The 25,142-nt window shown below is 34.1% G+C and overlaps 6 protein-coding genes and 1 pseudogene across 14 annotated transcripts; 4 read left to right on the top strand and 3 right to left on the bottom strand.

The window, feature by feature from the left end:
* The first annotated feature begins 2,302 nt into the window (after positions 1-2,302).
* On the top strand, positions 2,303-4,541 carry LOC123194192 (peroxidase 25-like). The gene is made up of 3 exons (XM_044607351.1): positions 2,303-2,470; positions 3,520-3,759; positions 4,317-4,541. The coding sequence occupies exons 1-3, from the start codon at positions 2,303-2,305 to the stop codon at positions 4,539-4,541; spliced, it is 633 nt and encodes a 210-aa protein (XP_044463286.1).
* A 666-nt stretch (positions 4,542-5,207) lies between these two features.
* LOC123194191 (peroxidase 25-like) lies at positions 5,208-6,661 on the top strand. Its single transcript, XM_044607350.1, has 2 exons — positions 5,208-5,375; positions 6,422-6,661. The coding sequence occupies exons 1-2, from the start codon at positions 5,208-5,210 to the stop codon at positions 6,659-6,661; spliced, it is 408 nt and encodes a 135-aa protein (XP_044463285.1).
* A 633-nt stretch (positions 6,662-7,294) lies between these two features.
* On the top strand, positions 7,295-9,745 carry LOC123194020 (peroxidase 25-like). Its single transcript, XM_044607132.1, has 4 exons — positions 7,295-7,480; positions 8,526-8,705; positions 8,966-9,128; positions 9,304-9,745. The coding sequence occupies exons 1-4, from the start codon at positions 7,313-7,315 to the stop codon at positions 9,321-9,323; spliced, it is 531 nt and encodes a 176-aa protein (XP_044463067.1). The 5' UTR covers positions 7,295-7,312; the 3' UTR covers positions 9,324-9,745.
* A 1,065-nt stretch (positions 9,746-10,810) lies between these two features.
* LOC123194018 (heme oxygenase 1, chloroplastic-like) lies at positions 10,811-15,002 on the top strand. Of its 7 annotated transcripts, none has more exons than XM_044607128.1 (6): positions 10,812-11,697; positions 11,929-12,067; positions 12,615-12,838; positions 13,116-13,223; positions 13,790-13,839; positions 14,540-15,002. In XM_044607128.1, the coding sequence occupies exons 1-5, from the start codon at positions 11,269-11,271 to the stop codon at positions 13,799-13,801; spliced, it is 912 nt and encodes a 303-aa protein (XP_044463063.1). In that variant the 5' UTR covers positions 10,812-11,268; the 3' UTR covers positions 13,802-13,839; positions 14,540-15,002. The 7 variants fall into 7 exon arrangements, with proteins under 7 accessions (XP_044463060.1, XP_044463063.1, XP_044463061.1 ...); XM_044607126.1 differs by having other exon boundaries at positions 14,493-15,002; XM_044607125.1 differs by lacking the exons at positions 13,790-13,839; positions 14,540-15,002 and adding an exon at positions 13,383-13,724 and having other exon boundaries at positions 10,811-11,697.
* Positions 15,003-15,549: 547 nt separating this feature from the next.
* LOC123194023 lies at positions 15,550-16,506 on the bottom strand (annotated as a pseudogene).
* Positions 16,507-17,694: 1,188 nt separating this feature from the next.
* LOC123194022 (protein BUNDLE SHEATH DEFECTIVE 2, chloroplastic-like) lies at positions 17,695-20,960 on the bottom strand. 2 transcript variants are annotated; one of them, XM_044607133.1, is made up of 5 exons: positions 20,770-20,960; positions 20,553-20,650; positions 19,468-19,531; positions 18,766-18,865; positions 17,695-18,020 (listed from the first exon to the last, which is right to left on the bottom strand). In XM_044607133.1, exons 1-5 carry the CDS (start codon positions 20,825-20,827, stop codon positions 17,942-17,944), a joined length of 399 nt encoding a protein of 132 aa, XP_044463068.1. In that variant the 5' UTR covers positions 20,828-20,960; the 3' UTR covers positions 17,695-17,941. The 2 variants fall into 2 exon arrangements, with proteins under 2 accessions (XP_044463068.1, XP_044463069.1); XM_044607134.1 differs by having other exon boundaries at positions 18,766-18,862; positions 20,770-20,949.
* A 1,533-nt stretch (positions 20,961-22,493) lies between these two features.
* Positions 22,494-24,658, bottom strand: LOC123194019. Of its 2 annotated transcripts, XM_044607131.1 has the most exons (3): positions 23,750-24,658; positions 22,968-23,335; positions 22,494-22,845 (listed from the first exon to the last, which is right to left on the bottom strand). In XM_044607131.1, the coding sequence occupies exons 1-2, from the start codon at positions 24,365-24,367 to the stop codon at positions 22,976-22,978; spliced, it is 978 nt and encodes a 325-aa protein (XP_044463066.1). In that variant the 5' UTR covers positions 24,368-24,658; the 3' UTR covers positions 22,494-22,845; positions 22,968-22,975. The 2 variants fall into 2 exon arrangements, with proteins under 2 accessions (XP_044463066.1, XP_044463065.1); XM_044607130.1 differs by having other exon boundaries at positions 22,494-23,335.
* Positions 24,659-25,142: the final 484 nt, after the last annotated feature.

The raw sequence follows: 25,142 nt of genomic DNA, 5'->3' as shown, positions 1-25,142 counted from the left end.
ACTCACTTTGTTGATTATTTTTCCTGCAACATAAACACTTACAGTGCACTTGTTAAAAATATTCAAACGCAAATACAAACTTTGGTTTATTAATTAATTAAACATAAGCGAAAACAAAAAAAAAAAAGAAATTCTCATTTTGTGAACAATGCTCTTTGCACACGTGCATAAATCGTGCATTTTGCGTGCAGGTGTTAACTAATTTTTTTTTCCAAGGGCAAAGATGCTAAACCAAAAAAAATTCATCATAAATCATTATATCTTAATCTTCAAGACAACCCATTATAGTTTTACGACACAATATCAATTTGGGGTGTATATAAATGCTTATTGTCAGAGGATTTGTAGGAATGAAATGCAAACGTCACCAGTGGTTCTCACAATTAAGTAAATTTTGTGAGTGGCATTTTGGTGTTTGGCATGTCCTCTTCTGTTTTTGGTATTTGGCTAATCTCTTTTGTCGAATTATATATACTAGGGTGTAATCTACTGATATTATTTGCTTGGAGAAAAAAAAAAGTCTATTTTAATTTTAAAAAAATGTCATATGGATATACTGTTTGAGGCTTCAATATACATATGGACGTGGACGTGGTTATATTTTATGCAGGGTTGTGATGGGTCAGTGTTGATTGCGGGGTCTTTGGTTGAGAGAAATGTATTGCCGAATATCGGATTAAGAGGCTTTGAAGTCATCGATAATGCAAAAATGCAACTTGAAGCTTTGGGTCTTGGCGTGGTATCATGTGCTGATATATTAGCACTTGCTGCTCGTGACGCCGTTGACTTGATATTCTCAACTCACTTTGTTGATTATTTTTCCTGCAACATAAACACTTACAGTGCACTTGTTAAAAATATTCAAACGCAAATACAAACTTTGGTTTATTAATTAATTAAACATAAGCGAAAACAAAAAAAAAAAGAAATTCTCATTTTGTGAACAATGCTCTTTGCACACGTGCATAAACCGTGCATTTTGCGTGCAGGTGTTAACTAATTTTTTTTTCCACGGGCAAAGATGCTAAACCAAAAAAAATTCATCATAAATCATTATATCTTAATCTTCAAGACAACCCATTATAGTTTTACGACACAATATCAATTTGGGGTGTATATAAATGTTTATTGTCAGAGGATTTGTAGGAATGACATGCAAACGTCACCAGTGGTTCTCACAATTAAGTAAATTTTGTGAGTGGCATTTTGGTGTTTGGCATGTCCTCTTCTGTTTTTGGCATTTGGCTAATCTCTTTTGTCGAATTATATATACTAGGGTGTAATCTACCGATATTATTTGCTTGGAGAAAAAAAAAAATCTATTTTAATTTTAAAAAAATGTCATATGGATATACTGTTTGAGGCTTCAATATACATATGGACGTGTACATGGTTATATTTTATGCAGGGTTGTGATGGATCAGTGTTGATTACGGCATCTTCGGCTGAGAAAAATATCTTGCCGAATATCGGATTAAGAGGCTTTGAAGTCATCGATAATGCAAAAATGCAACTTGAAGCTTTGTGTCTTGGCGTGGTATCATGTGCTGATATTATATTAGCACTTGCTGCTCGTGACGCCGTTGACTTGATATTCTCAACTCACTTTGTTGATTATTTTTTTAGCAATGATAGACACGCTAACTTTTAAGTATATAAATACATATATAATTGATATATGTTATTTGCTTAGAGGAAAAAATGTCTATTTTAATTAAATTATTATTTATTTTAACAGAGGTTAAAATGTTATTTCTGAAACGAATTAGTATAATTTATTAAAAGCGTGAGGGTTTTCAAAAATTTAAGGGCTACTCTGCCATGCATGGAACTCAGACCCAATCATTCCACAAATATTTGCATGTGAAAATATCATACACTACAGATAATCAAGTATCCGTGTGAAAAGGATCATCTGAATTATGGAAAAATGATGCAGGAGCAGAGAAATGGTAGACAAGAAAAAAGGAAAATCGCGTCTATGAATAATTTAAAGTTAAAAGTTTTACTGATAAAAGAGAATCCTCTATCATTCCCTTCCCTTCAGTACCAATACGATGCACAATCAAATCCACCTCCAACTTTTCTATCCATACATATAAACAAACAAAATTAAAAAGAGCCCTCATCACTATTTCATTCGTGATCCACGCATCTCCACTACACAAATTACACCGACACACATATATATAGCTAATTTCTTGTGCTTCAAATTGCTGGTACATAACTCAAGATTTGATTCGAATTGTTAATGCTACAAATGGAAGGCATGTGTTTATATTATTTTATCGTGATTTCGGTGATGGTTTTGTCAGCGCAAAGCCAAGGAGGATTGAAACCTGGGTTCTATTCTTCTTCATGTCCAAAGGCTGAGGTGGCCGTCAGGTCTACTGTTCAATCACACTTCAACAAAGATCCCACCATAGCTCCTGCTTTACTAAGGCTTCATTTCCATGAATGTTTCGTGCAGGTTCATTTCATCATCTCCTTCCTCTTTGTTCTTCTGATGTCATATGGATATACTCTTATGTCATAGGGATGTTTTGTATGACGTCCCAAAGTTAGTCTTTTTAAAACTCAGGTGCGGGTTGCAAATTTTTTTGTTTTAATTATCTGATAAGCTTTATAACTTTACATTTTCTTCCCCACAAATTTTAGTCAAGATTCTGAATTTACTCAAAAATCTCACCATCAATTTTATCACCCGAATCCATTGTCAATTTATCACTACATTTTATCAATAATCTTATATTTATCCCGCAACCAAATATATTAACATCTCAATAATTTAGAACCAACTTTTATTTAATCCTAATTTATTCAAATTATATGTTTTTGTTAAAAATGAAATAAGCGATCATTAGTGACAAGTTTGACTGTCATTGTACCATCAGCTCAATCTGCAATTGTGCCCTCTAAGAGTTGGCTAGATTTGCCAGCAACATAAACACTTACAGTGCACTTGTTAAAAATATTCAAACGCAGATACAAACTTTGGTTTATTAATTAATTAAACACAAGCGAAAACAAAAAAAAAAAATTCTCATTTTGTGAACAATGCACTTTGCACACGTGCATAAACCGTGCATTTTGCGTGCAGGTGTTAACTAATTTTTTTTTCCACGGCCAAAGATGCTAAACCAAAAAAAATTCATCATAAATCATTATATCTTAATCTTCAAGACAACCCATTATAGTTTTACGACACAATATCAATTTGGGGTGTATATAAATGCTTATTGTCAGAGGATTTGTAAGAATGACATGCGAACGTCACCAGTGGTTCTCACAATTAAGTAAATTTTGTGAGTGGCATTTTGGTGTTTGGCATGTCCTCTTCTGTTTTTGGCATTTGGCTAATCTCTTTTGTCGAATTATATATACTAGGGTGTAATCTACCGATATTATTTGCTTGGAGAAAAAAAAAAGTCTATTTTAATTTTAAAAAAATGTCATATGGATATACTGTTTGAGGCTTCAATATACATATGGACGTGGACGTGGTTATATTTTATGCAGGGTTGTGATGGGTCAGTGTTGATTGCGGGGTCTTTGGTTGAGAGAAATGTCTCGCCGAATCTCGGATTAAGAGGCTTTGAAGTCATCGATAATGCAAAAATGCAACTTGAAGCTTTGGGTCTTGGCGTGGTATCATGTGCTGATATATTAGCACTTGCTGCTCGTGACGCCGTTGACTTGATATTCTCAACTCACTTTGTTGATTATTTTTCCTGCAACATAAACACTTACAGTGCACTTGTTAAAAATATTCAAACGCAAATACAAACTTTGGTTTATTAATTAATTAAACATAAGCGAAAACAAAAAAAAAAGAAATTCTCATTTTGTGAACAATGCTCTTTGCACACGTGCATAAACCGTGCATTTTGCGTGCAGGTGTTAACTAATTTTTTTTTCCACGGGCAAAGATGCTAAACCAAAAAAAATTCATCATAAATCATTATATCTTAATCTTCAAGACAACCCATTATAGTTTTACGACACAATATCAATTTGGGGTGTATATAAATGCTTATTGTCAGAGGATTTGTAGGAATGACATGCAAACGTCACCAGTGGTTCTCACAATTAAGTAAATTTTGTGAGTGGCATTTTGGTGTTTGGCATGTCCTCTTCTGTTTTTGGCATTTGGCTAATCTCTTTTGTCGAATTATATATACTAGGGTGTAATCTACCAATATTATTTGCTTGGAGAAAAAAAAAAGTCTATTTTAATTTTAAAAAAATGTCATATGGATATACTGTTTGAGGCTTCAATATACATATGGACGTGTACATGGTTATATTTTATGCAGGGTTGTGATGGATCAGTGTTGATTACGACATCTTCGGCTGAGAAAAATGTATTGCCGAATATCGGATTAAGAGGCTTTGAAGTCATCGATAATGCAAAAATGCAACTTGAAGCTTTGTGTCTTGGCGTGGTATCATGTGCTGATATATTAGCACTTGCTGCTCGTGACGCCGTTGACTTGATATTCTCAACTCACTTTGTTGATTATTTTTCTAACAATGATTGACACGCTAACTTTTAAGTATATAAATACATATATAATTGATATATGTTATTTGCTTAGAGGAAAAAATGTCTATTTTAATTAAATTATTATTTATTTTAACAGAGGTTAGAATGTTATTTCTGAAACGAATTAGTATAATTTATTAAAAGCGTGAGGGTTTTCAAAAATTTAAGGGCTACTCTGCCATGCATTGAACTCAGACCCAATCATTCCACAAATATTTGCATGTGAAAATATCATACACTACAGATAATCAAGTATCCGTGTGAAAAGGATCATCTGAATTATGGAAAAATGATGCAGGAGCAGAGAAATGGTAGACAAGAAAAAAGGAAAATCGCGTCTATGAATAATTTAAAGTTAAAAGTTTTACTGATAAAAGAGAATCCTCTATCATTCCCTTCCCTTCAGTACCAATACGATGCACAATCAAATCCACCTCCAACTTTTCTATCCATACATATAAACAAACAAAATTAAAAAGAGCCCTCATCACTATTTCATTCGTGATCCACGCATCTCCACTACACAAATTACACCGACACACATATATATAGCTAATTTCTTGTGCTTCAAATTGCTGGTACATAACTCAAGATTTGATTCGAATTGTTAATGCTACAAATGGAAGGCATGTGTTTATATTATTTTATCGTGATTTCGGTGATGGTTTTGTCAGCGCAAAGCCAAGGAGGATTGAAACCTGGGTTCTATTCTTCTTCATGTCCAAAGGCTGAGGTGGCCGTCAGGTCTACTGTTCAATCACACTTCAACAAAGATCCCACCATAGCTCCTGCTTTACTAAGGCTTCATTTCCATGAATGTTTCGTGCAGGTTCATTTCATCATCTCCTTCCTCTTTGTTCTTCTGATGTCATATGGATATACTCTTATGTCATAGGGATGTTTTGTATGACGTCCCAAAGTTAGTCTTTTTAAAACTCAGGTGCGGGTTGCAAATTTTTTTGTTTTAATTATCTGATAAGCTTTATAACTTTACATTTTCTTCCCCACAAATTTTAGTCAAGATTCTGAATTTACTCAAAAATCTCACCATCAATTTTATCACCCGAATCCATTGTCAATTTATCACTACATTTTATCAATAATCTTATATTTATCCCGCAACCAAATATATTAACATCTCAATAATTTAGAACCCATTTTTATTTAATCCTAATTTATTCAAATTATATGTTTTTGTTAAAAATGAAGTAAGCGATCATTAGTGACAAGTTTGACTGTCATTGTACCATCAGCTCAATCTGCAATTGTGCCCTCTAAGAGTTGGCTAGATTTGCCTGCAACATAAACACTTACAGTGCACTTGTTAAAAATATTCAAACGCAAATACAAACTTTGGTTTATTAATTAATTAAACATAAGCGAAAAAAAAAAAAAAATTCTCATTTTGTGAACAATGCTCTTTGCACACTGCATAAACCGTGCATTTTGCGTGTGGGTGTTAACTAATTTTTTTTTCCACGGGCAAATATGCTAAACCAAAAAAAATTCATCATAAATCATTATATCTTAATCTTCAAGACAACCCATTATAGTTTTACGACACAATATCAATTTGGGGTGTATATAAATGCTTATTGTCAGAGGATTTGTAAGAATGACATGCGAACGTCATCAGTGGTTCTCACAATTAAGTAAATTTTGTGAGTGGCATTTTGGTGTTTGGCATGTCCTCTTCTGTTTTTGGCATTTGGCTAATCTCTTTTGTCGAATTATATATACTAGGGTGTAATCTACCGATATTATTTGCTTGGAGAAAAAAAAAAGTCTATTTTAATTTTAAAAAAATGTCATATGGATATACTGTTTGAGGCTTCAATATACATATGGACGTGTACATGGTTATATTTTATGCAGGGTTGTGATGGATCAGTGTTGATTACGGCATCTTCGGCTGAGAAAAATGTCTTGCCGAATATCGGATTAAGAGGCTTTGAAGTCATCGATAATGCAAAAATGCAACTTGAAGCTTTGTGTCTTGGCGTGGTATCATGTGCTGATATATTAGCACTTGCTGCTCGTGACGCCGTTGACTTGATATTCTCAACTCACTTTGTTGATTATTTTTCTAACAATGATAGACACGCTAACTTTTAAGTATATAAATACATATATAATTGATATATGTTATTTGCTTAGAGGAAAAAATGTCTATTTTAATTAAATTATTATTTATTTTAACAGAGGTTAGAATGTTATTTCTGAAACGAATTAGTATAATTTATTAAAAGCGTGAGGGTTTTCAAAAATTTAAGGGCTACTCTGCCATGCATGGAACTCAGACCCAATCATTCCACAAATATTTGCATGTGAAAATATCATACACTACAGATAATCAAGTATCCGTGTGAAAAGGATCATCTGAATTATGGAAAAATGATGCAGGAGCAGAGAAATGGTAGACAAGAAAAAAGGAAAATCGCGTCTATGAATAATTTAAAGTTAAAAGTTTTACTGATAAAAGAGAATCCTCTATCATTCCCTTCCCTTCAGTACCAATACGATGCACAATCAAATCCACCTCCAACTTTTCTATCCATACATATAAACAAACAAAATTAAAAAGAGCCCTCATCACTATTTCATTCGTGATCCACGCATCTCCACTACACAAATTACACCGACACACATATATATAGCTAATTTCTTGTGCTTCAAATTGCTGGTACATAACTCAAGATTTGATTCGAATTGTTAATGCTACAAATGGAAGGCGTGTGTTTATATTATTTTATCGTGATTTCGGTGATGGTTTTGTCAGCGCAAAGCCAAGGAGGATTGAAACCTGGGTTCTATTCTTCTTCATGTCCAAAGGCTGAGGTGGCCGTCAGGTCTACTGTTCAATCACACTTCAACAAAGATCCCACCATAGCTCCTGCTTTACTAAGGCTTCATTTCCATGACTGTTTCGTGCAGGTTCATTTCATCATCTCCTTCCTCTTTGTTCTTCTGATGTCATATGGATATACTCTTATGTCATAGGGATGTTTTGTATGACATCCCAAAGTTAGTCTTTTTAAAACTCAGGTGGTGGTTGCAAATTTTTTTGTTTTAATTATCTGATAAGCTTTATAACTTTACATTTTCTTCCCCACAAATTTTAGTCAAGATTCTGAATTTACTCAAAAATCTCACCATCAATTTTATCACCCGAATCCATTGTCAATTTATCACTACATTTTATCAATAATCTTATATTTATCCGGCAACCAAATATATTAACATCTCAATAATTTAGAACCCATTTTTATTTAATCCTAATTTATTCAAATTATATGTTTTTGTTAAAAATGAAATAAGCGATCATTGGTGACAAGTTTGACTGTCATTGTACCATCAGCTCAATCTGCAATTGTGCCCTCTAAGAGTTGGCTAGATTTGCCAGCAACATAAACACTTACAGTGTACTTGTTAAAAATATTCAAACGCAGATACAAACTTTGGTTTATTAATTAATTAAACACAAGCGAAAACAAAAAAAAAAAATCTCATTTTGTGAACAATGCACTTTGCACACGTGCATAAACCGTGCATTTTGCGTGCGAGTGTTAACTAATTTTTTTTTCACGTGCAAAGATGCTAAACCAAAAAAAATTTATTACAAATCATTATATCTTAATCTTAAAGACAACCCATTATAGTTTGACGACACAATATCAATTTGGGGTGTGTATAGATGCTTGTTGTCGGAGGATTTATAGGAATGACATGCGAACGTCACCAGTGGTTCTCATAATTAGGTAAATTTTGTGAGTGACATTTTGGTGTTTGGCATGTCCTCTTATGTTTTTGGCGTTTGGCTATTCTCTTTTGTCGAATTATATACTAGGGTGTAATCTACAGATATTATTTGCTTGGAGAAAAAAAAAAGTCTATTTTAATTTTAAAAAAATGTCATATGGATATACTGTTTGAGGCTTCAATATACATATGGACGTGTGCATGGTTATATTTTATGCAGGGTTGTGATGGATCAGTGTTGATTACGGCGTCTTTGGCTGAGAAAAATGCCTTGCTGAATATCGGATTAAGAGGCTTTGAAGTCATCGATGATGCAAAAATGCAACTTGAAGCTTTGTGTCCTAGCGTGGTATCATGCGCTGATATATTAGCACTTGCTGCTCGTGATGCCGTTGACTTGGTATTCTCAATTCACTTTGTTGATTATTTTTCTAGCAATGATATGCACGCTAACTTTTAAGTATATAAATACATATATAATTGATATATGTTATTATATAATTTAATATAATTTTATTTTTATTAAATATGTATCAATTTATATACTCAATATACATATACATAATTTTATTTTATATTTTTCATGTACTATCAATTTTTTATTCAATCAAGTGAAGTGACTACCCATGTTAATCTTTCTATATATATGTACTTACTCAGAGTAATGGTCCAAGCTGGCCAGTGCCAATGGGTCGAAGAGATGGTAGAGTTTCTTCATCATCCCAAGCCTCCAATTTACCTTCACCTCTAGATTCCGTCGCAGTCCAGAGGCAAAAATTTGCTGCCAAAGGCCTTGACGATCATGATCTTGTAACACTAGTAGGTAATATTATAACTTCCCTCTCTATCTACCACTTCAAATGACCTGTAAATAGAATCAGTATTATTATTATTATTATTATTATTGTTATTAGTAGGTGTTTAAATGACAGGGGCACATACCATTGGACAAACTGATTGTTTGTTCTTCCGTTATCGTTTATACAATTTCACAACAGGCAGTGCAGACAATCAGTAGTTTTTAGCACAACTCCAGATCCTTTGTCCCAATGGTGGCGACGGTTCAAAGTGTGTGGCATTGGACATGGATAGCCAAACCGAGTTTGATGTGAGCTTTTTTAAGAATGTACGGGATGGTAAACGAAATCTAGAGTCAGATCAATGGTTATGAGGGGATTCTGCCACATGAAGCGTTGTTAAAAACTATGAGTGAAGACTGGCACAGATGAGAGATTAGGAACATATGTTCAAGGTTCAATTACTTTCAAATTAAAGTGTGCAAAAATAATATCAAACCACTCGGCCAAAGCGACTTTGATATGTATTTTAATAAATTAAATTAATATATTATATACAAAAGTAGTTTGTATATAATATTTTAATATATTATTGAGTGGTGTAGCTAAGAAAGCATAAAAATCTATTATTTCGAGTATTATCTATATGCAATTTTATCACGGTAAAATAATATTATGTATACATATTTTTAGTTTATAAATAAATATATACATGAATGTATCATCATGTGATTAAGTATTATTTATCATTGATTTAAAATAATTTAATCACATGATAATATACTATATGTGTATTAATTTGTATACCAAAAATATGCATAGATAATTTTATTGAATTGGGAAAGAGATTATGAAATTGTTTTTATAGACAACCCAAGATTAAGAAGGATATGACTTCTTTTGTCCAAGTTAAGTTGGAAACATGTTTCCCAATCCAGCGAGAAATGCATGTTATACTTAACAAGACATTATAGTAATCCTAATTGTCATAACAAATATACGACACTCACATGCATTGCATTAAATGTAAGATGAAAACATTGCCATCATACTTGCTACAAAACAAGGAACTTTAATCAATGTGTCTCACATTCATAAAAATATATAAAAAGTTTCTAAAACCCTACTCACATTCCAAAAAATGAGAGAAATTATTATGCCATCAAACTTTTCTTTTTTTGAACTCAAGGAAATGACATCAAAAGAAGCAATAAAATATTCAATCAATGACCTACCTCATTATCTATACGTAGGTTGAATGAAAATGCGGCTAGATTGCTTTCATTGAGAAGCAACAACAAAAACCAGTATAAAAAGACTTCCTTTGCCCCATGCTTTCCCTAAAGTGGTTGATTTAATTACTTGTTTTCACATAAATATTTTGAGGTTTCATTTCAAACACTGAAAGAAAAGTAAATTACTTTCTGGCAAATTAGGATTATATAGCTATCCTATTCTAGCAGAAGTTAAAATTGCAATACAAGTCTAGATTACTTATTGTATTAGGAATTAATTTTTAAAAATAAGATAACATATAATTATATAATAATACAATATTTATATACATAAATTATATATAAAAAATATACATATAATATTATTTCGTCAATATATATCTTTAGGCATTAATTTCAAAGCAAATTAGTATATTATAAAAATAAAAAAAATATAAAGGATTCTTTTGGTTGTCCATTTTTTTGGCATCCTGTCTTTTTTAAGCCCTAGGACAAAATTCCCTCAAAAATACATTCCTTTTTATTAGACTTCACAAATGAAATGACACAAGCGCACCACCACAAACACAAACGTTGCCGTTTTACGCGTTTGCCTCTTATTTTTGAAAACGCCGTCGTTACAACAGGGCCACCTGGCATGCCATCGCCCTGACGAAATTCTCTGTTTCCAAAATGGTAGATCGATAGAATTGGAAACTGAAGCCAGAGAGACCATACTCATCCGCATAACGAAGACCCCATTGAATTTTTTTTATTATTAAATAATTTCCCTTTACTTATTGATATCTATCTTTTTAGCTTTACCTTCAAGAACACTTGAACCGCCTTCACAAGCCACTCTTGCTACATTGTTTTTCGTTTTTATCACTTGATTGTTTTGTTTTGTACAATCTTTCTTCACCAATCTAACTGGTTGCTTTTCAGCGTTTCAATGGCGTCTCTGACCTTAGTTTCTCAGTCTCAGTCTTTTTTAATCAGACCTCACTGCACTAACTCCAACCCCAAACCGACTGTTTTCGTTTCCAGTTTCTTGCCTCTTCACTTTCGGTCTTACAAGATTGATAGGATACCTCAGAGCAACGGTGTCGTTGTCGTGTCCGCAAACACTGCTGAGAAGGCCAGAAAGCGTTATCCCGGAGAGGCAAAGGGGTTTGTGGAGGAGATGAGGTTTGTGGCAATGAAATTGCATACAAGGGAACAGGCTAAAGAGGGACAGAAACAGGTGAAGGAGCCTGAAGAGCGTCCTTTAACTAAATGGAAGCCTTCTGTTGATGGGTACCTCAGGTTTCTTGTTGATAGCAAACTGGTTTATGATACTCTTGAAGGGATCATTCAAGAAGCCCCTATTCCAATTTGTGAGGTTTTTTAATTTATTTTTCGTGTTATTGTAGTTGTTGAATGTTGATGTTTTAATAGATGACGGGGTTGCTTTTACAATTGTGTTTAGTATGGATTCAAGTTAGGATTAGTGCCATTAAGTTCTCGTTGAGGTTGTTTTACCATTAGGAATTTCGGAATGTGCTAATTTACAACTCATGGTTTCTCTGTCAAAAGTAGGATTGATATGGTTTTCTTATATGTGGGATTGCAGATCTGCCTGATATTTGAATCTGTATTTTTAGGGTCTATGGTTAAAAAAGAAAAGGACTTTCTCTTTCTAGTGCATTGTAGATCCTTCCTAAAGAAATTGTTATGCTTCTCCTCAACTCCTGCAACCTGGGAAAACGGAGGTATACAGGATGATTTTTAATTCTAAGACTTTGTTTCCTTTTCCCTCTCTATTGTTTGAAGTATCGTTCTTGGATGCATTTCTGTAGCGCACCAAGATTCCTTTTACTATTTCATGAAAATATGCACTTTTTTTCTAAAGTTAATCAGTGGGTCTCCTGAATCCTCATTGACCTCACTGTGGATTGTCAAGTTTTCAGGAAAAAAAAGTCTTAGAATTATTCTGGGACAGCAGAGAGAAGTTATATTAAACAAATTGTGATTTACCGCAGGAAAGTTATTATTTTTTAAGATTGTTCTAGTGTTTCAATTCTTTAACTGCAGTGGAGGCTGAAGTTTTCCTGCTAGATCATAGTGGGATATAAATAGCTTGAACTACATTATGCTAAAAAAATTTTCTGTCATATAATTCTTATTTGTTATCTGCTTTCTTCTTCTCACTGTAAAGAAAAGAGAGGCACATTGGGGGTGTTGCACATGTTGACTGTTGGGACTGGTATTTTTTTGTTTGTATCCTAATTTATAATTTGCAACATTACTTCAATGTAGATGCTGAGTTTAGAAACACTGGATTGGAAAGGTCTGAAAAACTGGCTAAAGATTTGGAGTGTTTCAAAGAGCAGGGGTATACCATTCCAGAACCTTCTTCTTGTGGTATTACCTATGCACAGTATCTTAAGGAATTGTCAGAGAAGGATCCTCAAGCTTTTATTTGCCACTTCTACAATGTATATTTTGCCCACTCAGCTGGTGGCCGGATGATTGGGAAAAAGGTATTAGCTTAAACATGTGTCTTGTACATTATTTATGTATAACAAGAAACTTTACTATGGTTTTTCGAAATTATTGAGATTCTTTCTTACACCTAGTGGATATTTGTCTGGCATGAGAACAGTTTGTGAATGCATGGTTAACAGGCACATTCTATGTTGAACATGACACTGGAACTTCCCCTAGTTTCTGTCGTGCTTAGCTACTTGGCATGCTGCTGGGTTGGGTATCATCATTTTATCTTTGTTTACTGTTATTCTCCTTTTCTTTGTATACTAGGTTGCTGAGAAGATACTTGATAACAAGGAGTTGGAATTCTATAAATGGGATGGTGAACTTTCCCAACTTTTGCAGAATGTAAGAGACAAGCTGAATAAAGTTGCTGAGGTAAATTACTATTCTATTGCAAATTCTTTAGTCAACCTTCTTTTCTTTGATTGAACATTCCTCATCAGCTGTAAATTTAAATCATAATCAAATAAATTCCCATATTAAATTTTGAATTAGATAACACAGATGGATAAATTTTATTGCTTATTAATATAGTTACCTAATACACATATATGTACGTGGGATTACTCAGAGCTGGACTAGGGAGCAGAAGAATCATTGTCTTGATGAAACAGAAAAATCGTTCAAACATTCAGGGGAGATCCTTCGTCTAATAATATCATGATATGAATGATTGCCTTGCAGGCTTTGTGACCTTGCATAAGTAATGGTGCAAGCCTTAACATTCCTGTTGATATCTAAAACCATATATTTTTTCTTGTAACTTTACAAAACATTAAATTACCTATGGTTGTGCATAAGCTGAACTCGTTTTAACGACATAATTCAACCTATGAACTCTGATTTAACCATTTATGCATGGTTATAAATTGTTTATGATCTTTTGTGCCCTTGATTGATATTTGGGGCATTATATTTACTTTGTGCCCTCAATTTTGCAGTTTAAATCATGATCTCTGCAGTTTTACAACCTCAATTCAAAATTCTTCAGGTATTGTGTACCGAATCTAAAAGGAATATTGAAACCAAAATACTCATTTTTACAGTAAAAGATGAAACTTAAGAAAAGTCTGGTGTCAGCTTCTAAATGTAATGGCATTTGTATCAGTCAAACAGAGATGAAAAGAAAGATGCAGTTTTCAACCCTGATAATTTGTTCCTTGTGTTAAAATGGGTTTGTCAATAAAATGATGATCAATCCATTCTATGTCCTGGGTTTTGGAGTGGCTTTTATTACCGTTAAAAAGAAGACTAGTGTATGACCAAAAACTGCTTAGTCCTACCAGATGTTTTCAACTTCATGATTTAATCAAGACGTCGCCCACGGTCTAATCTAATGAACACCGGACATCGAAATTTGGCAGAAACATGAAAGCCAAATGATTGGTTTCTCTTAGAAATAATTAGTTTATCTCATTTTGCAGTGAAACAACGTTTAATTTATTTGTTTTTTTTAAGAATATACATTACACAAACACAAGCCAAAAGACAAAACAATCTAAGCTCATCATCAAAAAAAGAGAATAGCGAGAGTTTTAACATATAAGGAAAATCAAATGTTAGTAAGATTTGTAGAACATTAGAATTTTTAAAGGAAACGTATAGATTTAAGTCTTTCTTTTTTTTTTTTTTTTAAGTAAAAAGACTCTTCCGATTGTGGATCCTCAGCATGTACATATGAAATCTGTTAGGAGGACGGTTCAAATTCCTTTGGATTGGCCAGCCAGGAAACAATTTCCTTTACATTTTCTGATGCATTCCCTAGTTCTACTTGGGCTGCGCCCGAAACAACTCAGGCTTGTTCGGTACAGTGCTTGGTATGCTAGGTCTCGACCGAGGCCCATACTCATTCCCCTCTCAAACCCCGGTGCAATATGTTTCATTGGAATTTGACACAGGAAGTGAGGTATCGTGGGTACAGAGCGATCCTTTTGCCAAACCGGCAATTGCAGTCCACAGAAAGATCCAATATTTAAGGCTCATGGATCCAGTAAATACGCTAATATCTCTTGCTCGGATCCAATCTGCAGCTCATTCATGCCCGGCGTAGGTAAACCAGTTGATATAAATCTGAAATTATGAAATAATGAATAGATTATTGACTTTTTGACAAAGAGAGCTGCGTTGAATATACGCGTATGATCTTGAAGTTCTTGTTGGCTGTCTGTGTCAAAAGAATAGCCATTCATCAACAAGCAGAAGCAGAGAAGGCTAGGGACGAACTGTCTAAAAGTCTTGGCCTTCTCTTATTATACGTAGAGCAATACTATCATCACCCCTACATCGTTACGATGTGGTAAATAATATTTTATAATTTGAGCTAGGTTTTTATTTTGTCATGAAATTATTAAAAATTATAAAATAAATACATCTAATAAGAACGAGAGAATGAATAATATTATATATAATTATTTTAAATACATAAATAAATATATATTTATACATACTATCATAAAATGTGTGAGACAGTAAAACTATTTTAGAGTTGGATCATAGGTTGTGGAGGGATTTCATTATATATAGTATAATTGATAATTATACAAGTAATACAAAAGAATCGTTCAAACTTAGATTTGATTGTGAATTTTCAAAAGTTATGATCAAAATGAGTGAGATAAAAGTTAAAATCTACAGAGATGAAAAAATTAGAAAAGTATGTTTAAATTTTAATTAATTATAGATTAAATTAGTAAAATAAAGCATAGTGCATATTATTTTACCAATTCAATTTTCAATTAATTAAATTTTGAACATACTTTCCTAATCTCTCCATCTCTATTGGTCTTAACTTGTATCTTACCCATTTTTATCATGGCTTTGGGAAACTTATGATCAAATCTAAGTTTCAACAATTCTTTTGATTTGTTTGTATAGTTATCAACTATATCATATGTGATAAGAGTCTCCACAACTTTTGATTTGACTCTAGAATTGTGTTATCATTTTGCACATTCTTAAAAATGTTTCTATCAAACTGTGTCCAGTTACCTATGTCTAACGTTATATGCTTTGAATCGTCACTATTGTTGAGATAAAGGCCTTTGAGTTATGATAAAAACTACTAGTTTATAGTAGGGTATGCGCTACCTGTTATTGTGAAGTATAGAGGACAATGGTATGTGCCCCTGCAATTTAAGCACATACGTATTATTAATCATTCCATTTTCAAGTGGTGGATAGAAAAGGAAGTAAGAATATTACCGACTAATGTGTTGTCAAGGCCTTTGGCAGCAAAATTTTGCCTCTGGACTGCGACGGAATCACGAGGTGAATATAGATTAATGGATGTTTGGGATGATGAAGAAACTCTACCATCTCTTCTACCAGTTGACACTGGCCATCTTGGACCATTACTCTGGATAAGTATATACATATAAACATGAGTAGTGGTTGAATCTGAAATTGATGATGCATGAAATTAAAATAATTAGAAATGTATGGAGTGTACCATGTCAACAGCATCGCGAGCGGCAAGTGCTAATATATCAGCCAATGAAACAACGCTAGGGCACAAAGCCTTAAGTTGTGTTTTTGCATCTTCAATCATTTCAAAGCCTCTTAATCCCATGTTTGGCAAGACGTCTCTCTCAGCCGAAGGCCTTGCAATCAACACTAACCCATAACCATTCACAACCTTGCGTAAAGTTAATGTAACACTTCAGTAATTACTACCAAAACCATATGTATATGTATAATATAAGAATAACAAAGAGATAATGAAATGAACTTGGATGAAGCAGTCATGTAAATGAAGCCTTGGTAAAGCAGGTGCTATGGTGGGATCTTTGTTGAAGTGTGATTTAACGGTGGACTGGAGGCAAGAAAAAGAATGGAACCCAGATTCAATCCTTCTTGGCTTTGCACTGGTAAAACCATCCCACAATCACAAGGAAATAATATAAACACATGCCTTCCATTTGTATCACTAACAATTCAAATTGTAGCACAGTTAAGTAGCTACATACACATTTATATAAATCTCTGTGCCCATGTAATTTGTGCAGTGGAGACGCACGGATCATAGAATTTTTTTTTTTTTTTCAAAGTAAATAATGGAGGATTACACGTTTTTTCTCATTTGTAATGCATAATATTGTTGAGCTGCCCTTCAACCTAGGATGACTGTAGTGTAGTTTTTCATGCTGCTTGTTACTTGTAATTGCAGGCCTGATATTCCTCTGCAGGACCGCTGGGAGACCACCAGGCTGCTCTGCTGTTCTCTTGTTTTCTGACCTGGTTGCACTGCCTAACTCTCTCACACTAAGAGGGCTCGAAGATGTTAGGATGGAAGACTAGAGTAGTTCTGTTAGAACAAATTTTGGCTTGGTATAGTTTACCGAATCTAAAGGAATATAGAAACCAAAATACTGATGTTTATTGTTTACAGTTAAAAGATGAATCAAAGTGAAGTCTGGTGTCAGTTTCTGAATGTAATGGCATTTGTATCAGTCAAATAGAGAGATGAAATGAAAGTTGTTTTCGACCCAAATCATATCTTCCTTAAATGGAAGAATAGGTTTGTCAATAAAATGATGATCGGTCCATTTTATGACCTGGGTTTTGGAGTGGCTTTTACTCTTGAAAAGATGACTAGTATATGATCAAAAAGTGTTTAGTAGCCACCAGATGTTTCTTAAAATTAAAACATTAAATATATAAGAGTAATCCAAAAAAATCAAGCAGCGCCCGTAGCCCAGTGGATAGAGCGTCTGTTTCCTAAGCAGAAAGTCGTAGGTTCGCCACCTGGCGCGTCTATACGTTTTTTAATTGTGGAATTATTCTTCTGGATTAGTTCTCTGTAGTATTCACCTGGGAAGTTTGCCAGAATGTACACTCTCAATTCAGATTTAACTGAATGCAGAAAGAACTTGAATTACACTATCAAAAGTGACAATAGGTAAACAAATACATCAACATTTCAAAATTTCAAGATATCCTGGTTGGTTTGGAAAATCTGAAAATTCGACCTTTTACACACATCTGGAATTGTCCCAAGAAGTATTAGCATATGATTGTCATTCAACATTCACAAACATAACCAAACCTAATTTAACCATAGCTTACTTAGCAGGCAGGCACAATCTTTCTACCTCTTACTCATCAATTGTGCTCATGAATCCACCAATAAACCCAGCTCCATTACAATTCCCACACAAAATGTCTCTTTTCCCTCTACAACAATACATATTTACTTGTATCAAATACTTGTCAAACCCAAATATTAAAACAAAAATGAGTACAATCTAAACAACGAAGCTGCAGAGAAGCAAAGTTCAGATCATGAAATCAGGAAAAAGCAGACTGACAAAAGCATCCATTGCATATAAATAGCTTCATGTAATTGTTGATAACTGAAGCTGATTTGTAGTAAACTATCATACAGAACAGATCAGTGCCTCATGCATGCATGGCGTTATAACACAGTACTTTCAGGTTTAGACTCTAAGTGACTACCTCACATTATGTTTATGTATGTGTCAACTATCTTACCATATTTTGGAATGGATGGCTAGGTATAGCCATGACTCTGATTCTACGCCAAATGGATAATAAATAGCCAAGCTCCTCTTTATAGTCTACAATGACCTTAATTTAGGGAACTCACAGTGGTAAAAGGAAAAATAAATGAAAAAATTGAAAAGTGGTAAATCTATGTTTTGCAGGTTTGAAACTGTGATTTGCTACAACAAAGACAATTTCCATAATATATTAGTTCCTATAGAACAACTATCCATCCAAGCGGACCAAAGAGAAATTCAAATTTTGAAGTTTAAATGGGAAAAATTAAGGATAAGGTTGGAAGAAAGAAAAAATGGAGGACTAGTAACTTAAATTTTTCATGGTATTGTGAAATCATTAGAATGAGAACCTGATAAACCAAGAATTACGAAAGGAAAACACAGTTTTAAATGAGTACCTGCAAAGCCAACATAACCCGCCCGCTTTAAACTGTCCACCGAAATGATCTACAGAATTAACTCCAGTACCTTTGCATTGAGAACATTGTTTGGCACCTGCTAGGTATTTAGGAAGATTACATAATCTATAAGCTATAAACCTATAAGTTACAACAATATATTGGCAGTTTAACAGAAAATATATGAGAAAATAAATAAATAAAATTTAAACCCCAAGAACCTGAAAATGATACTTGGCAAAAATTAATGTATAGTAACAATGTAAAACCTTTATACAAGAATGCAAAGTAATTCTAAAAAGACTAAAATAGATTTTAAACCGCCAGCACAAGGATTAAAAAAGCTGTGCCTCCAGATCGGTGACCTAGATCCAAGGATCACTTTTAAGGAGTGAAAAACAATCATTTTAGTACTTTAGAGGGAGCCATCACTGAGAGTGGGAGAAAAAAAAAAACTTTATAGCCCTGATGCCATACCCAATTCCAGAGGCAGAGAGTCTATAAGAAGGAGAACATGAAAGAAGAAGAGAAAAGAAACAGAATTTTAGAAAATGGAATAATATTACCGGATGCTTATATGAATAAGAAACTATTTCAGGCTCATACATTATAGATCAAATTACCACAAAAACCAACAATGCATCTAGTCTGAAACATCAAGATAACACTAAGGTAATAATTGACAAAGAATACTCTGCTTACCATTTCCATCACAATCGGCACAGACTATGCTATTTGGTTTGGCACTCTTGTTACTATCCGCTGCCTGTTGAACCAATATGAAAGAGAACTTGAAGTCAAATAATCATAAAGCAAGATAACAGATACTTCAGATCAGAACACAATATTAAAAATTGCAGTACTACATCTTAGTTGTTCACAACTGGGTATAGAATTTTGCTACTCGTTTGTTCTGGATCTACATTAATGTCACAGGCAACCAAGATATTAATAAAAAGCTTCCATCTACAACTATTGTCCTTGCCAGCATTTTTTCACCTCTAATCATAATGACACATTTCTTGCTGGTGCACCAAATTATTTGCCAACTGCTTACCAACTTTAGTCATCCCATGACGGTGTGAAACAACAGGTTCAGTAATTTCTAATTCAAGCTTAGATTGCATAAACACCTGAACATATCCAATTCAATAAGGTTTTGTTATCCCATATATGGAGAACCTTTACCTCTAACTTCCCTTTATGACGCATCACCTATCTTGCCCTAATACTATGGGTAACACTATAGCCATTGCAATCCTAGAACAGAGATATCAAACCCTTCGCTATCCAGATTTGCAATCACCAAAATGGGTTTGACCCTATTAGTAACACTGTTGGAGAATTGAACCTAAACTTATTTGTCAGTGAATTCAAGCACAACAAACAAATTGGAAATTTCACACCTTAAAAGGGGAGCAAGTTGAAGTTGGGTAAAATATATAAATTATTAGCCAACTGCTTACCACCTTTAGCCATCCCATGAAGGTGTGAAACAGCAAGTTCAAATAATCTCTAATTCAAGCTTTAGATCGCATTACCAACTGAACATGTCCAATCCAATTATGCTTTTGTTAACCTACATATGAAGAATCTTTGGCTCTAATTTCCTTTTTTGACACATTATCTGTTTTGCCCCAATTCCATGGGTAACGCCACAGCGATTCCAATCCTAGAACAGAGTTATGAACCTCTTCGCTATCCTAAACTTATTTGTCAGTGAATTCAGCTCAACAAACGCATTGAAATTTTTGCACCTTTGAATAAATAGGAAGACAATTTTTTACCTTAACCTCCAAAGATCGAATTTTGGCAGTTCTTGACTTGTGAAACACTTCATTAACCCAGATAGACTTTCGAGCAACTGAATTGTCGATAGCTATCCCTACAAACAAAACGAATGGGGAAGCATTTTACCAAAAAAGTTTGTAAAATCATATACAGGAAGTCATTTGAAAATATTCATGAATGGAAACACATACATATGCATATTTATGCCCATACCTGGCTTGTTTGGAAATTTGAAGGAACAAACGGGAGCCCAAAAAAGGGAGTTTGCCATTTTTAACAGAGTTTTTATTACTTCTTTGTATAGGAGGAAGTGAAAGCTCGAACTGAAAAGCGATAAGAGTTAAGCTTTATGTTTCGGTGTTGGTGGCAACGAATACAATACAGCCACACCAGATAAGGCTACCTCGCTCTAGGAACAGAAGAAAGGGTAGTTGAATTACTCAAATAACCTTAACTACGCTGATCAGGCGAGGTCATTTATTGTTTCAAGCATGTCGTTTTGAGTATGACAAGAAGAGTATATCCGTCAATTAACAGGTCTAGCTGCTGGTTTAACTTATACTGATAATTTATTACCTGCTGCGGCTGTTGGTCTCCTTAGATTACGGCTGATGTAAATACGAAAATATCTACTCAGTACGCGAACTATCCTTGATCCAATCAGTTGATACATACTAAATTCTAAGTTTTCCTGCTTCTCGTGATTGGTTCGGACCCGAATGAATAAGCTGGTTTGGGTATTACTTTAGTAAATGAAATACCTATCCTCCTTTTATTGCGTGTTGCATTTTGTTAATTATTGTACATTGAGATTTGTCTTTGATGATGAGGCTCTGGTCAGTTCACTCGGTTTTCTAATGTTGGATTTGTGCTCTAAATTGGATGGAAATCTTTTAAAAATCAAACTTTTTGATGAATGAATCTTAGGTGATAGTATCTACCAGCTTGAGTGTGTATTTAATAAGTTTATTCTTACCCCTTCTTATTTTGTCTTTTTTCCTTTTTTGTGCATTGAAGAGTAGAAGCTATATCAGTTCAGTATGATCAATTGTGATATTCAAGAGAAGTGTTTTAGCCATCCTCTAAATTCCTCACACTTTACACGATGTTTATAATTCAGGTGAAAATGTCTTTGTAGGAATGAATCTGTCATTAAAAGTGTATATATGATTGACAAAATCAAATATATTGTAAATGCACCAAGATTAGTAGGTGTTGAAAGATTTCCTCTTCTGCACTTGGCTTACCATGCTTGAAATCCAGAAACCTACTGAGCTTTCAAGTAGTAAGACGGAGAAAGGAAAAGAACTTTTATTCTGAGTTTGGGTTTCTTCCATGATAGAAAACCCAGCAGCCGGTTATTTGATTTTTTTGATTCAGACGATTTCTTCTTTCTGTTTTGGATTCATAATTTTTAATTAAGCTTCAAATCTTCTTGTATTATAGTCCCATTCTATATACCCAATATGCTAATTCAAACTGCTGGCTCTACAAATGCAAGTTTATGCCATTGTCAGTCTTGCCCCAATCTTCTTTTACGACAGGACCAGGAAAGCTTTGATCGACAGTAGAAGCATGGAGTTGCTCGTTATTCTTCAGATATAAGAATACTTGTTATCATCTAAACTGATGGAAGAGATAATACCACTCTCCTAACCCCAGAACTAATACCATTCTTCCCTGTTGAGATTCATAAATTAGGGAGAGTAGTAATGTTTTTTCATTCAACATCTTGGAAGATTTTACTTTCTAACTACCTTCTAAGGTAACTGAAAACTGTTCAATGATTCAAAAGTTCCATGCACAATTCTGAAACAAGTACCAGCCATTAGGAATGTTGTGCAGCCACATCATGGTCCTGTTTGATGACATTGTTACGCCTCTAACCATTCGGAAACAAAGGAAATAACAGTTCAATGAAATGAGAAACTGGAATCTACATGAGAAATAACAATGTAATCGTTGATCTATAACTTCATTTTTGTTCACTAAAAAAGTTCAATATAAGAGTGTAATGTATAGCCATCAAACAGAACATATAATCGAACATATAAATGCTCAGAAATACACATCGAATTAAACGATCAAAGAATACAAGCATACAACTGGAACAAAATTTTAACCAGGATGCAAGTCCAAAGTTCCCCTGCACTTGAATTATGAACTCTAGTCTCCTACAGCAGGTGGTTGCTCTAAGAAGTTGAGGAACTGTTGTTTGAAGCCGAGTCCATATAAAAATGTCAGTCACCAACCAGAGGGATAATGGTGTCATCAAGACCACATATTTCCCTTAAAACAATAAAGAATAACATGCGGTCAGCAAGAATCCAATTTTCATTCAACAGAAGAGTGAAGGCATGCAAATCAACAGTGCTGTGGTTAAATTTGCTTTTCCAAATGCAACATTATACCACTTTCATTAATCTTTGATGCAGTGGGCATCTGTACCATGCTGTGAGCAATGGTGATAGCCTATACTCTGAAGGAAATCTCTAATCTCTTTGGCACTACTGTTGCTGGCTTGCAACAAACGCTCATCTTCCTCGTAAATTAGGTAGGGGGCTTCACCTTTCTTTCTTGATAGTAACTTTGTGGCTCCTTTTAACACATGATATTCCCAGCCCTGAACATCAATTTTCACAAGCAGCACATGCTCTGACTCTGGGATTACTTCATCCAGAGGGATGGACCTTACCTGAACTGCAATTTCTTCATTGGACTTGAATGCCAACTTTGCACCCGTGGCGGAAACAGCACTGTTGTCAAGACGACCAACCAACTGGTAGTGTAAATAAGGATGAACAAAATCAGTATGGAAGACTGAAGCTTTTAAATAAACATGGTCGAAAGTTATGAATTCTTCAGAAAGGATTTCACAGTAACATATTAAAGACATTGATGGATAAGGTTCATCCAAACTTATCTAAACCAAAAACTAGAATAAGTACCTCTAAACCGCTTGCTAAAAATTGAAAACAGGATTCTTGGTAATTGATTTTAAAAGGTTCAACGTAATTTCTTATACAATATAGCATCACAAATTTGCTCAACAGTACCCCGAAACTTCACAAATGATGTAGATAAATTATCTTCGTAAGCTAAACAAGCAACATAATTGCTACTCCTAAACTTAACTGATAAGGTAATGAGTTCATATAATCACCAAAATTTATTTATGAGAAGAAAATTGTACCTTGTGAAAAGTAATATTTCCGATCCGATCAGATACAGCAGCTTCAAAAACGGTAACCAAATCCTCAACTCTATTAAACCAAATCCCATCACAAAACCGTTGCAAATTTTCAAAAACAGGTTCGAAACTCAACACTTTAAATCCCATAACAGCAGCTGCAAAAGATGCCATCCCCACATTAGCACCCACATCCACAACCAATCCATCTTTATTTTTCTTATCTTTCATCCCCTCTAAAATCCCCTGAATTGTCTCGGAAATATCGGGTTTCCTAAAGGGCTTCCCCTTCAAAAACCTCACAATGTTTTTATGAGGCTTTTCGGGCAACTTTCCGAAATCGGGAAGAGAGTAGATAAAAGGGTATTTAAGATTCTCGACAATGTTAGCAATGACCGGGTAGGATTGGGGGCATCTTTTGCAGTTAAAAGGAGATATTGAAGAGGATTGAAATTGGGTTTTGACAGAAAGATAAGGATTAAGAGTAGGATTAGAATTAGGGTTGTTTGAGGAGGCAAAGAAATAGAAGATGAAGAGGAGAGAGAGGGAGATGAATAAGAGGAGGATCATGGGACCGCGGAGTTTTGATTGTTTGGAGTCTCTCTTCCAAGCATTTGCCATAACCAACTAATTTCCGGGGATATTGTGGAGTAGATCTGCAAATGCAACGAAACAGACAGTGTGCAACAGCAACTTTGATGAAGGAAGAAAGTGCGAAGCTGCTTTACTTACCAGTCACTCACTGAACTTTCACAATAAAGAAATTCGAATTCCCAAGTTAATTCAGATGCTACCCTGAGCCTTGGTATTGAAAAACTAACATTAATATCCCCAAATACTGGTTCTAATCTACACTGCATTAATTGAGTGCAAGATAAAAAGAGCCCACATACATGTTAACTCAGAATTTCAGATGCCACCCCGTGCCCCTTTTTTTATTTCACCCATTAAATCATCAGAAACCTAGTCAGTAAATATGTCAATTATACCTATCTATTGTATTGACTGTTTAAAACACGTTTGCCGTATTTTTGCAGCGAAAACTCGTAATAAACAAACATATTGTACATATATATATCACATTGTTTTATGTTATAAAGAAAATCTTAAAATTGATTAATAGTGATACGAAAAATCTTATTTTTATCTCTCTTTAAATTAACTATTATGATTTATTAATTGACTATGTTATATATTTAAAAAAATTATAAATAAATCTTGACTTTGCACCGTATTTGAGAGGATTGAATATTTCGCATCAGACGATGCTTATTTCCTACTTGGTGTTACGAGAGAATTGTAATATGTGGTTCAAACAGTCAAGATCCTAAGGAGGTTTTCATTCAATATTGATGTAAATAACAACTATAATATTACTGTTAAAAACTTCAAAATT

This window comes from Mangifera indica, chromosome 13 (genome assembly GCF_011075055.1).
Source record: "Mangifera indica cultivar Alphonso chromosome 13, CATAS_Mindica_2.1, whole genome shotgun sequence".
Lineage (NCBI taxonomy): Eukaryota > Viridiplantae > Streptophyta > Magnoliopsida > Sapindales > Anacardiaceae > Mangifera > Mangifera indica.
The sequence above is the reverse complement of the archived record's forward strand: the minus strand, read 5'-3'. Positions and strand labels throughout refer to the sequence as shown.

Coding starts and splice junctions, on each gene's coding strand:
- LOC123194020 (XM_044607132.1), top strand. CDS start 7,313: ATGGTTTTGTCAGCGCAAAGCCAAGGAGGATTGAAACCTGGGTTCTAT. Junction 7,481..8,525: donor TCCATGACTGTTTCGTGCAG/GTTCATTTCATC, acceptor TATTTTATGCAG/GGTTGTGATGGATCAGTGTT. Junction 8,706..8,965: donor CTCGTGATGCCGTTGACTTG/GTATTCTCAATT, acceptor GTACTTACTCAG/AGTAATGGTCCAAGCTGGCC.
- LOC123194022 (XM_044607133.1), bottom strand. CDS start 20,827: ATGGCAAACTCCCTTTTTTGGGCTCCCGTTTGTTCCTTCAAATTTCCA. Junction 19,532..20,552: donor TTCGATCTTTGGAGGTTAAG/GTAAAAAATTGT, acceptor TTGGTTCAACAG/GCAGCGGATAGTAACAAGAG. Junction 18,866..19,467: donor TGCCGATTGTGATGGAAATG/GTAAGCAGAGTA, acceptor CTAAATACCTAG/CAGGTGCCAAACAATGTTCT.
- LOC123194191 (XM_044607350.1), top strand. CDS start 5,208: ATGGTTTTGTCAGCGCAAAGCCAAGGAGGATTGAAACCTGGGTTCTAT. Junction 5,376..6,421: donor TCCATGAATGTTTCGTGCAG/GTTCATTTCATC, acceptor TATTTTATGCAG/GGTTGTGATGGATCAGTGTT.
- LOC123194019 (XM_044607130.1), bottom strand. CDS start 24,367: ATGGCAAATGCTTGGAAGAGAGACTCCAAACAATCAAAACTCCGCGGT. Junction 23,336..23,749: donor GAAATATTACTTTTCACAAG/GTACAATTTTCT, acceptor TTACACTACCAG/TTGGTTGGTCGTCTTGACAA.
- LOC123194192 (XM_044607351.1), top strand. CDS start 2,303: ATGGTTTTGTCAGCGCAAAGCCAAGGAGGATTGAAACCTGGGTTCTAT. Junction 2,471..3,519: donor TCCATGAATGTTTCGTGCAG/GTTCATTTCATC, acceptor TATTTTATGCAG/GGTTGTGATGGGTCAGTGTT. Junction 3,760..4,316: donor TAAACACTTACAGTGCACTT/GTTAAAAATATT, acceptor TATTTTATGCAG/GGTTGTGATGGATCAGTGTT.
- LOC123194018 (XM_044607122.1), top strand. CDS start 11,269: ATGGCGTCTCTGACCTTAGTTTCTCAGTCTCAGTCTTTTTTAATCAGA. Junction 11,698..11,928: donor CCCCTATTCCAATTTGTGAG/GTTTTTTAATTT, acceptor GTGGGATTGCAG/ATCTGCCTGATATTTGAATC. Junction 13,224..13,419: donor AGCTGAATAAAGTTGCTGAG/GTAAATTACTAT, acceptor GGGATTACTCAG/AGCTGGACTAGGGAGCAGAA.